Source organism: Cheilinus undulatus, linkage group 14, assembly GCF_018320785.1.
Source record: "Cheilinus undulatus linkage group 14, ASM1832078v1, whole genome shotgun sequence".
In the NCBI taxonomy this organism is placed as follows: domain Eukaryota; kingdom Metazoa; phylum Chordata; class Actinopteri; order Labriformes; family Labridae; genus Cheilinus; species Cheilinus undulatus.
Genome location: NC_054878.1, coordinates 31,717,844 through 31,730,804, shown reverse-complemented (window position 1 = coordinate 31,730,804; position 12,961 = coordinate 31,717,844). Strand labels below are relative to the sequence as shown.

General features: G+C 40.1%; 1 protein-coding gene across 1 annotated transcript; it reads left to right on the top strand.

Moving 5' to 3' along the window:
- Positions 1 to 1,579: 1,579 nt before the first annotated feature.
- LOC121521640 (potassium voltage-gated channel subfamily F member 1-like) lies at positions 1,580 to 3,652 on the top strand. The gene has a single exon (XM_041805762.1). The coding sequence runs from the start codon at positions 1,760 to 1,762 to the stop codon at positions 3,254 to 3,256; it is 1,497 nt and encodes a 498-aa protein (XP_041661696.1). The 5' UTR covers positions 1,580 to 1,759; the 3' UTR covers positions 3,257 to 3,652.
- The last annotated feature ends 9,309 nt before the right edge of the window (positions 3,653 to 12,961 follow it).

Below are 12,961 nucleotides of genomic sequence, written 5' to 3'. Positions count from 1 at the left end.
CAACTGAATTAAGAGCACGTGTTGCTAAAAGATTATTACCTATGAAGAATGATACAGTCAGTCACAGCTTTAGAAAAACTTCATCGGATGCTAAAGTACCACTCGCTTTCACACTCTAAGACAACCACCCTGTTGAATTACATCTCACAAAGCTATTGAACCAAACCTTGTCAATGCTCGTGAAGCCTTAGACCGGGGGAGCATTCAGCTTCATTGTCCTCATGGTTGTGTTCGTCCTTAGTTCAGTATGATGCGTCTTTGTCTGGGATAAATGTGCAGAGAAAGGCTTTTTATGTAATTGTTTTTAAATAAAGGGGGAAAGAGGATGGGTTAGTTCTTCTGCGTGGTGCTGCATGTTAATCGATTAACTTTGACTAATCAAAGAGCCGGAAAACCCCGGCGGGAAGCGCGCCCCTGATTTCCCTGTTTGCTACTTCTCAATTCATTACATGCCTCTGAGATTTATGATCCGCTGCGCCTGGCTGCACTGCGCTGCGTCAAGACAGACGCAAGCACGCAGCGCATGACCGGAAGAAACAAGGTTGGCTTAAAATTAAAAGCACGGACTGAAAAGACTGATAAATGAAATATAGGCCTTTTTAACTGGACATTAATGAAACCTATGTGTGCAAACAGCATAATGATTTCACACAGTCATGAATGAATAATGAAAATAAAAACGATAATAAGATGATTGTATTTTCCCCTGTTCTTCCCCAATACTTGAAGCTCCTCTGAGGACCTTGTGACTTATGCTGAGTTTGGCACCCTGATGTTGGCAAAATCCACATCTGTGTAAACCTGCAGTTGTCTGATGAGCAAAAATTGGAATGTCTGTTTAAGTTTGATGTGTTTAAACTTGCTAATTTTGTCTCAAAAGCCTGGAAAAGAAGACAAGATACTTTATTTAACTAATTAACTAATTTTTATTTTGCCTCCATCTTCCTTTCTGCTCTATAATGATGAGATAACTACCATGCACTCTGATCCTGGTTTTGTCTGAATTCTTGGTATCATGTGGGCTGAGCATATGATTGTATGTATGACACAATAATAAAAATGCTTCAAAACTTCTGTGGTATTTTCTTTTTTTTTTTAAATAGGCTATAAAATACATATTTCATATTTTATTGGAAAAAAAAACATGTATCACTCTCTGGGAGTCGTTTTGATACAGCATTCTTCTTCTATGGCTGGTAGGTTTAAGATAAAAAAAAAAGGAAGAAGTATGAATTTCATAATTCTTTTCATTGCCAGCTGAAAACTCCTCTGTGAAGCTTAAAAAACAGGTACCTAAAAATATCATGAATTAGTTTTAACATTTGTAATACTTACAATAAGGTGCACAAATTTTGCATAGTTAGTAGGTGACAAATGAGTAACTATGACTAACTACCATTTAACCATTAGCTAATGTAAAACTATGTCAATTGGAAAACGTTTAATCAGCGAGTTTTATTTTGAAGGAATAGCAGGAAGTCACGTGGTTTAACTATGGCTAGCTTGACTTACGCGCACTTCAATGCCAACTTTGTAAGCGCACAGGCGCACTGCTCACTGTCAAACAGGCTGTATTGAAGAGAGACGGCTTCACCTCTGAGACAACATTTATTAATCTCCTCTAAAGGACACAAACGTGAAGATTCCGGAGCTTTTACGCACAGAGCTCGAGCTTTTGTTGACTTGTGATTACTTTATCAGAACAGTTGTGTGAAAATCTCGGCTGTTTTTTTTTCCATACGGACTTGTTGACTTCATAATGTGGGGGATCCAGAGGACTCGCTATGCGGACTGTAACGGCTCTGAAGCGAGTGAGGAGACGGAGATCGTGGTGAACATCGGCGGGGTGAAACAGGTGCTGTATGGGGACGTGCTGAACCGTTACCCGGACACCCGGCTGGCTGAGCTGGTGGACTGTTCACACAAGTCTAACGAAGAAATACTGTCTTTGTGTGACGACTACGACCCTGACACAGGAGAGTTTTATTTTGACAGAGACCCCGAAGCCTTTAAGTGTATCACTGAGCTGTATTATTATGGAGAGATCCACATGAAGAGAGGCATCTGTCCCATCTGTTTCATGAAGGAGATGGAGTTCTGGAAGATCGACTCTGATTTTTTGGATGAATGCTGTAAATGTCAGCTGAAGGAGGTGGAGGATGAACTTGCTGAGATTGCGGAGAAAGTGAGAACTATCCTGGTGGACAGAGAGGGGGATCCGTCTGCAGGAGGCTGGCAGCGCTTCCAGATGTGCCTGTGGAGGCTGATGGAGAAGCCGGACTCCTCTCTCCCTGCGCACATCATCGCTATCGTCTCCTTCATCTTCATCCTCGTGTCCTCCGTGGTAATGTGTGTGGGCACTATCCCCGACCTGCAGGTGGAAGACTCGGAGGGTCACCTCACCGAGCACCCAACTCTGGAGGTCATCGAGACGGTGTGCATCGGCTGGTTCACTATCGAGTACGTCCTGCGTCTGATCTCCTCCCCGAATAAAGTCAAATTCGTCCTGGCGTTCATGAACATCATTGACTTCATGGCCATCATGCCCTTCTACGTGGTGCTCACTCTGACCTCCTTCGGCGCAGGAGTGATGGAGCTGGCTAATGTGCAGCAGGCGGTGCAGGCTTTACGCATAATGCGCATTGCGCGCATTTTCAAGCTGGCACGACATTCCTCCGGACTCCAGACCCTCACATCCGCGCTGAAGAGCAGCTTCAAAGAGCTCGGGCTGCTCCTCATGTACATGGGTGTGGGTGTCTTTCTTTTCTCCGCCCTTGGATACACGATGGAGCAGAACCACCCGGACACGTTGTTTACAAGCATCCCTCAGTCGTTCTGGTGGGCTGTGATCACTATGACCACGGTGGGTTATGGAGACGTCTACCCAAAGACCACCCTAGGGCGCTGTAACGCGGCCATCAGCTTCCTGTGCGGAGTGATCGCCATAGCGCTACCTATTCACCCCATTATCAACAATTTCGTGCTGTTTTACAACAAGCAACAGGTGCTGGAGACTGCAGCCAAGCATGAGATCGAGCTCATGGCTCTGCGCTCAGACGCAGCTGAGCTGGACGCTGCACCCGTGGCGCACAAGCACGTTTGCGGCGCAGGGGTTTGGGACAACACCATGCACTCCTGTCACAGCGACACATACATCCCTTTGCTGAAGGATCCCAGGGGAGGGGCTGGGATTCAGACCCCCACTATGGACACGAGCTTTGAGAGCACAGCTGAGGCCACTGAATACTTCATCTGAGTATCAAACAATAAAAACAATAAAACAGCATATCCAATTAACGTTTCATCCCCATATTCGGGCTAATGACACCATAATGGACACATTCTTGTAAATAGTCTCTAAGGAATAACAGGACTGCAGAAAGGCTCTCTAGGGACCTTTAAGGCGTTGGAGGAATGGCGCCCATTAACGGGACATATGTGTGAGATATTGACTTGATGAGCTGTGCCTTTGCGCAGTGACTCCCCAGACAGAGGGACTCTGTATGAACTACCAATACACTGATTGTCCCCCATGTAGGCATCTTATGTAACAATCCCCATCCTCAGTCCTCACACTCATACTGTAGACTGCACTGTAGCTTATTCCTCTGTACAGACGTGTGTACCAATGAATGTTTTTTTTAATAAAGAATGGCAGCTGCTCTAGGAAAACAGTCATCAAATCATTCATTATTAGAGGGCAGAAACATGACAGTCAAACTGAAGAAAAGGGTTAATGGTAACAGAGAACTTTAAAATGGTAAAACTATAGACTATAAGAGGGCATCCATGGTGATAAATAGGGAGTAAAGGAAAGTTTTAATCAGGGATTAGTGCATTGTTTGTAAAAGGGCATTTGGATAAAAGAGAATCATATCTACTAAGAATATCAATTCTTAAAGAGCCTCTTCAGTTTTTTATTTAGATTATAATCTCGTTTAAAACCAAGACAGACAGATTCAGACATAAACCCTAAGGTCAACCAATCAGCCCCCCCCCAAAGAAAAATAATCAGTCGAAACATCCACGAGCTGATGCATCTTCCTCCAGTGCCTTCAGTCTACTTTTAAAAAGACACCAGTTGCACGCCCAAGACATAATATTTCCCTGCAGCAGACTCCAGGCTGCAGGAGCAGCGTATCTAAAACTCCTTTTCCCCACTTTGGGAACAGATAGCAAGACTCAGTCTTGTGACTGAGTCAGGGAGCAAAGCCTGTAGCTTCCAGCATTTCACATGAATAAAATTACACAAGTGAGAGTAGTAGATCCAGTGGAGCCATGTTATAAATGAGGATATGCCTATGATTTTGAGTTCAATGATTAGTTTCAGTCTTTGTATGGTATGCTATGGTAGGCTATTTCATTTGAAGGCCCTGGGAGCAGGTCAGGCCCTCAAGGTCATTTTAAGTGGCCTTTTGAGTCGACCACTTGTGCTTAAATTTGTTTGTCCCACCTCACGGTGTACAAATCCATTCCTGCCTCACCTGTTGCTTTCCACTTTGACATCTCACTGGTCACATTGCGGCCCCTTTGGACATGCTCTTGTAAGAACATTCGCCATAAAACCAGAAAAAATGTCTCTACTTTAAAAATGGAGATGCAGAGAACAGACGGTTCAACAGTGAATAGGCAGAGAAGTACATGATTTTATCTGCTTGTGCAAGACCTGTGTGCTCAGTCTGGTGGACGAAGAAGAGAAAGCATTTTTAGACAACTCAACTTTGGCACCACTTGGCTCCAGCTTTTTGGAGTGGACCTCAAGTTGACAGCAAAGACATGGCACCCCCTTTTCAGGCTTGTGCAGAACAAGAGGGAGCTAAATCATGCAGCATCACTGATTTTAACACAGATTTTATGCAAAAAAGATAAGACATTTTCCTGCTGCAAAGACCATCGAAGTGTGTATGCTTGTGCCAGATGAAAAGGTTGTTACAGATGAGAAAATACAAAACTGTTTGATTGATTGAAGCTATAAAACTACTGCACATACTCTATGTGTTGCAGGATCTCTTCATATGGGATCCTTTTTCAGGAACTGGCCCCCATTCCAAACTAACAGAAAGGACTGATTGATCAGATCAGACCAGAAGACATGATTTCCTTTGTGTTTTGAGATAGCACCATGTCACATTTTGCTCCAAAAATCTCATCCTGTCTCAGTCAACAGACTGGACTCTACAAGTGTATTCCCCACCAGTCATTGTATGCTGTCATCAGGACTGTCTTTGTGACTGTGTGGGATTCATAGGTCATCAGGGAGGCAGGTTACGGAGGCATTGTCAATCACAGCCACAACCAGGGGTGTAACCACAGGTGTTATATATCAAAGGTTTATCCCAAACGTTGGAGAATCTGGGAACGTTTTTGCTTGTCAGGCAGTCACATACAATTTTAAGTACAAATTTAGATTTCAAGCACCAACGAATAATTTCTAAATAAAACAATTGCACTAAAAACAATGTTATTAACAGTCACTGCAGCTGTTTTTAGTGATGTTATCACCCACTTGTTGATAGGTTAAAAAAAGGCCTTCTAACTCCCTCTGTAGTATCTGTAAGGTTTATTCTAGTGGCTGAAATTTACCATTATTCAAGGAAACATCACCAAAAACATGAAAACAAGAGATTCCATCGTGTCATTAGTGGTAGTTGTAGAAGAAACTTTACCCTTGAGTCCCAACCTTTCTTTCTTTTGACTGGCCAATGACGGACTGACATGAACAAGTGTGGCGCTGCGTTCAACTTAGAGTACTGTTCTCATCGCAACAAAATACAACAGATGCTGAGAGGCATTCTTGCACTTAGGGCACTAGGATTCCCAACACAGTCCGGCCGCAGCTCTCAGATGCCCCCTCTTGAAGACGACTACTGTGAGACTCCACATCTGTCAGGATTGAAATACAGGCTTAAACTTTCATTAGAAAATTGGAGTGAACTTCCGGTAAGCGTTAAGGTAAGGGTTACGGTCAGAGTTAGGATACCAAGAGTCAAACGTCAAAAACTTGACCTGCAAAACCCAAAATGTTTAGTACAGCTGACTCAACAGTCTGCTTACAAGAGAAAGCTTGTCCTCCATGAAAACACTCTAGCTTAGCCAAAGCTAAAGCTAACAAGGACGACACCTTCTACAGTTTTGCAATTCAAAAAAGCCCATATTTTATCCACACAAAATGGCTACGTTGCTAACTAAGCAAAGGGTTAAGCTAACAAAGCTATGTTAGCTTGTGCTAAGTCTGGTAAAGCTAACATAGCTACATTAGCTATTTAGGTACATTAGCATTAGCTACATTTGCTAAAGTTCACATTGCTAAAGCTAATATAGCTACAGTGGCTAATCTAGTAATGTCATCTGCATAGATAACATGGCTACGTTAGCTTTTGCTAAAACACTGTTCGCAAAACTACTTCTGAAACGAGTCAATGCTTTATTTAATCCCGACGTTCATTCTGTTTTATGTAAGGAGTGTTGTTTAGTCAGTGGTTATTTCATGAACTTGGTTTATGAATAAAGTTTGATATTAAAAAACAACTTTGAAAACGGGACATGGGATGTTTGGGGGTGGTCATTTGTTGAAAAATTGGGCTTCGGCACATAAAAGGTCAACTGCCCTTAATTGGGCCTTAATTGGCATTATTGATTTTTTAAAAAGAACATAAAAGGCAAACAAGTGGTTCCAAATCTAGATTAATTCAGGGAAATGCAGGCAAGTATTTCTGATTCTGCTGTTAGAAGTTTATAAAGTAGGCTACATTTAGTTAACTAAATCAGCTGCATAAAAATGGCAGCAACAAGTCTTTTAATATCAAAGCAATATTAATGTCATATTTAACTTTCTGCTTAGATCTTCTGTGATCATGTTTTTATTTGTTTGTTTGCCAGCTATAAATCACACACATATTAATTCTGGTGCCCCAGTTGAAGCTTCAAAAGCAAACCAGGCCATCAGGAATGAGAATATTTATATTTCTCTCTAGTTATAATTAGTGCCTGAAACAGCTCCAGGTGTCAGATAAAGTGAGTTACAGCACGCTACAGAAACAGCCTTTTTGTTCAAAACTGCACTGCAAAGATTCAAAGTGACTCATAAAAGAAAGCAGGGTGAGAATTTTTCAGTACAAGTACTAGTCAAAATCAGGGAAAGAAAAGATGTCCACAGGGGGCGCCATAATCAACACTGAGTGATTGAGCCTCAAAGGAGCTTTAAATTCTGAAGAGTTAAAGCAACATTTCCTCGGCCTGTTTGCTTCTGTTTCTGTTACTAGGGGGTTTCTTTGACTGTGCTGGTGAGGTAATGTCTCTGATATAAAACCTGTCTCCTAAAGCAGGAATACCAAAGCAGCGAGTGTCAGTGGGCTGTAGGATCATGTAGCCGACACCACAACCTGACAAGCTTCCTTGGCTGCAGGACATGTTTAATAGGTTTAAATTTTTCAGCAGCTTTCAACACTCTCAGCAGAGGCTTGCAGGAACAACTGGACTGCCAATGCTGTGGCTGATGAGGAGAAAAAAGATCCTTATGGTGGACTAATTTACCCTAAAAGTCATCATCAAAGTGTAGGCAGGCTAGCCTGAGGAAATCAAAAAAAGGAAGACGGATTCAGACTCAGAAAAACCTAGTTCATCTCAGGGTGAAATTTGGCTGCTGCTGATACTCTTGCACAGAATATAAGCCTGGAGATATTTTGGAAATATGAATAGAAAAGAGAAATATGTCATTTGAAATAAACACAACATACTTGTGTCCTTATGAAAAGATTGCTCCTGTGTGTGGATGATAAGTTTCAAAACTTACTACCTGACCCTTAGCTGCAACATAACTGAAACAGCATCATCTTCAACAAACACATCCTCAACAAAAGTAAGAGATGTTCCATGTCATGTGTTCATCCATCCATCCATCGTTCTTGAGCCCATCTTGTAATATCCATTTCACAATAGTGCAGGTTTTTAAAGCAGTGCCAGTTGAAAGGTCAATGGTCTCTGGCATTCAATGTTGACTTACAGCTTCGCTCCTTATGTGCAGAGATTTCTCTAGATTCTCTGAATCTTTTAATATTATGGGCTGTAGATGATACAATCTCTTCATTCTTTGCAACTGCCAAGTGAGGGACATTTTTCTTAAACTGTTAGACTAACTGCCTTTGCAGTCTCTCACAAAGTGTAAACCTGGCTCCGTTGTTAATTGTGAATAGTTTTCGAGCAGTGCCCCTTTAACACCTAATCACTGGACTATCACCTGTTACCATTTTACTTGCTTGCCTGATTGGTGTTCCAGATGTTTTTGATTCCACAGCTCTTTCAGTGTTTTCTTGCTCGTGTCCCAACTTAATTGGAATATGTTGCTGGCATCAAATTCAGAGTGTGTGTGTATTTCCTTGAAAACAATAAAGTTAACGATATAAAATCTTGTCCTCAGGCTGAATTCAATTGAATAGAGGTTGCAAAGGATTTATTCATCACTCTATTCTGTTTTTATTCAAATTTTTTGATAACGTCCCAACATTTTTGGAATTTTGAAATAATAGATGAACAGCTACAAAATTATAAGAATAAAAAAATAGAAGATTTTAAGCAAAAAATGATCTGAGTAAAACAATGAGTACAAATGATAAAGTAGAAAATGTACTCCCTAAAATTAAAAAAATGAGTAAATGTAAAAACTTGAAGGCTGATAATTAGGTTCTCAGGTGGTTAAAATCTTATGTAAATAATGTGCATTTATATTTAGAATCAAAAACATCAACAGTGCATCATCAGTCTAGACAGTTCTCAAAGGTGCTGAAGTATCACCAGTCCAGAGTCTGCCTGATAAAAAGTGTCATAATGCATTACAGCTCTCATTTTGATGAAAGGAAAGAAAGGATGACTCAGTCTCACTCTGTCACATGTCTTCAAAAACAGAGTCTAAATTGACTTAATGGGCTCTGGATTTAAAGGTTACTTTTTCAGATTTTGAAAGGTCTCAGCTCCGACTACATTAGCGTGAGTGACATGAACCTGCTGCACCAATAGAATAAAACCTCAGAAACTGCATTAGTCCACACAGTAGGTGGGGGAGCGAAAATTCAAACCTGACTGACTCGTTTCAAATAAAATGTCTCAGATGCCGGCGGTTTGATTTTGTTGAACCTTGAGGGAAGATTTATGCTGTGCACAGTTGTGTTTTTCTTACCCTTCATTCTGCTCTCGATACGCCTCAGTTAAAGCAACACTCTGTGTGCAGACTCCATTTTCAGGTGTCCATTGTTCTCCTGTTGTTGATCTTTTATTACACTCTGTGAAAAAGTCCTGTTCTTTCTTTATGAAATGACCAAGAAACAAGTATTTAATCCTTGAATATTAGGTAGAAACTGTTTTTCCTTTCTAACGCCTTAATTACACAGATAAATTGTAAAGTGTGTGAGCTGAACTAAACAATAAAAGCTTTATAAAGAAACAATTCAACACTTCCCCACACTTTTAACCCCTATGCAAAGAAGCAGCACACATAATAACCTACAATTAGAATCTAAACCTTCAATGAGTCACCTAATCTGCAAAAGTACCACTGAATGTTATGTAACCTCTTTCTACTCTCTAATTCTTTCTGTTGATGAAGATCTCAAAAGAAATGCTTCAGTTTTCAATTTAAAGGTACATGTAGAAATGACCACTCATGAAGCTTAGCTTAGTTCATTCAGGACAGTCATACACCCAGCCATGATCAGCTGGTGAGCTGATCCAAATTATCACCTCCCAGCTCCCACAGCCAATCACAGCTCTTTCTCTCAACATAGCGGTCCATTTAAATATGGCATACTTCCCACTAATCCCTGCTTGCATTTATACTGATGCACCACACTGCTGGTGCTGGCAAAGCTTAACCTCCTCCACCCCAGCCTTCTCTTTTATAGCATAATGCTTGTTGCACACACATTGAGCTTCATGCTACTGTGTAGCAATTGCTGTTGAATTAATGTCTTTGTACTCAGTACACATTATCATTAACGCCTGTCTTTCAACTAACATTACAGAATCATAAAACTGACTGACAGCTGACATTTATCCTGATACTACCATTACCATGAATGTCTGACGAAAACTACAATACATTTTAGCCTAGTTTAAGTAATCTTGACGAAAACTGAACTTACTTTTTATCAGTTTTAGTCATCACAGATCTATTTTTGTTAGTCTTAGTCTAGTTTTTGTCATGGAAAAAAGGCTGTTGACAAACATTTTTAATCATAGTTTAAGTCGACGAAATCAACACTGTTTCAAACGTACCAAAATAGATCCATACATTTCAAATGTATGAAAAATGGAACCATACATTTCAAAAATACCAAAATAGATCCATGCATTTCAAACGTTACTTCAGTCATACTTACACGCATCGGTTTGGCTGAGGTTAACGTTAGAAAATAAATCCACTAGACATCGTTGTCTTTCATAGACCTCTTCATTTCCATGGTTGCTGCACTGTCCGTCCTCCGCCCAGCTGTTGTGTTGTAGATGTCAGTTTCTGTGCCCAGGTGAGCTAACATCATAGACATGTTTGCAATTTTAACAACTTAAACAAAGACACAGCAAACTTTCATCAGAGTGTTTAAGTTCCTCTAGTTTTCAACAGTATTCTTCTTTTTTTGCTTAGTTGTTAATTGAAATATTTTTGATCAAAACTGCAGCGAACAAGGTTTATAAACTTAAAGGTCAGTAAATTAAACCACAAGTTGAATTTTGTAGATAAATTTGATATAATGAGTGATAAAGACCTTAAAATTGGCCTTCATAGTTCACTCTGCAAGCAATCCCAGAATGATTTTGCATGTGGTGTGAACTATAAGGCCACTTTTAACAGCTTTTCACCCTCATTATGTAAAATGTATTCAAAAACAAAAACACTGATTTAATGTTTGTTAAATGCATTGTATTGAGTGCGGTTCTTCGACTGAGCTTGACCCTAAATTCATAATAATAAGTAAACTATGGAGCTGAGCAGCTCATCTCTACGTGCCATTTTTCATTTTAGAGCCCCCTGGAGGCTCATTCTACAAACACCGCAATCTTTGCTCATTTTTAAACATGCATTTAAAAGATACTAACAGCCTGCATGACTAAGTGTAGCAAAGGATTTGATTAAACAAAGATACTCTGTATTTGTGTTGTGAGTAACACACCATCAAATGAAGGGTTTTTATAAGGATAATGTAAGAAATTGTAGAACAGCAGCTGTGGTGAGCCTTGATTCCTGTCAGTGAGAATTGATTCATTTCATGACTCATTTCACAGCAGGAATTATTTTTCCTTGGACAGTAGTCAGGTTATACAACACTGGTATCTTACTGAGATGACAGATTAATCAATAAATATAAATCTGGAACAGAGCCAGAATAACAGAAGCCCGCCTCACCACTGAATACCAGTGAAGCTGCTCTAACAACCATCATTACAGCTGCTCCCATCTACTCTATCCATTAAGTACTTTTCACAAACATATCCTGGTCGTGTTGCTTATTAGGAATGGCAGGATGTTTTAAGCATTAAGCTGGGAAATTACTTCTAAAAGGAAATAGATTATTGTGTGGTTTCTTGACTTTAATGACCAAGCACCCACATTCTGAAAACTCTGGGATGTTGTGTAAAATGTAAATAAAAACATAATTCAGGGATTTGCAAATCCTTTTCAACCAAAATTCAAGTATACAAATTTGTTGCCTGCTAAAAATTACTAAAAAGTTGGGACAGGAGCATGTTTACCACTGTTATATCACTTTTTCTTCTAACACTGTAAGCATCTGGGGACTGACAACACCAAAAGTGGGATTCTGTCTTGTTTGATTATCTCTTTTCATCCTTTTATTTCAGGCTTTATAATGCACCAAACATTTTCAATGGGAGACTGATGTGGGCTGTATGCAGGCCAGTCTTATACCCGTACTCTTTTACTGTTAAGCCACGCAGATTGTGACCCAGCATTGTTCTTCCGAAATAAGAATGGACATCCCTGAAAAAACATGTTCTGACACCCTGTAAGTGCCTCCCAGTATTGATGTTGCCTTTTCAGATGTGTTAGTTACCCATGCCATGGGCACAAATACACCCCACACCATTCAAGTGCTGAAAACATGCCAGAAGGATTGGTACCACCTCCACCCGTACTAGAGCCTCACTTAGAGGTGACGACCACCTTTAGCCGGACATTTTTTTTAATCATCACAGTCCCAGTAAAGTGAAATCCAAAATTTGTGTCTAAAAACTTAAGATATGTTGGAGTAAGGTTTCTGTAAACATGTGAAAACCCTAAAATCTATGTTTGCTAAAGGTGTGATTTAATCCATATTTCCATATTTCACTTGTCTTTAGTCCTGAATGATTAAAAGAGCGGGTTGTGGCTTTGTCTCTCTCTAAGCAGCCTCAGGTAAATCCCTCTGGTCTGGTAAAGCCACAATGCTAAAGTTTGGTGATGTATCTGATGATAGACACTTTCTATTCCTGCCAGGTCTTTTACAATAATAGCCTCCAATGCTAATCATCATTAATGACTTTTAATTTGAAGAGCAACATCAGGAAATGTACCTTTCCAGCAGCAACTTAACAGACATCTCATAAATGGGAGGGAGAGATAACTTCAACATAACCCAGAAAATGAGGTTTTAGGAATACCTGAAGAGTTAAATACAGAATGAGAAAATGAAACTGAGACTTTTTTAGCTCTAAACTTTCCATCTGTCATGACATAAATCAGAATGTTTCTCAGGTAACACAGCAGCAGAGCAGTTGGGTGATTCCTCCATTCAGGTTGTAGAATTTTTGAGAGAATCGTATTTTGTATGAGTGGGCATGGCTTTGGCTAATTCAACTGACACGCCTCCACCATCCTAGAGCAAAATCACTGCCTCATTTGTCATTGTTTTTAGTCTTAATTATATAAACTTAGAGATGTTTTACATGACTGAAATTTGGCATGGTAGTTTATAAC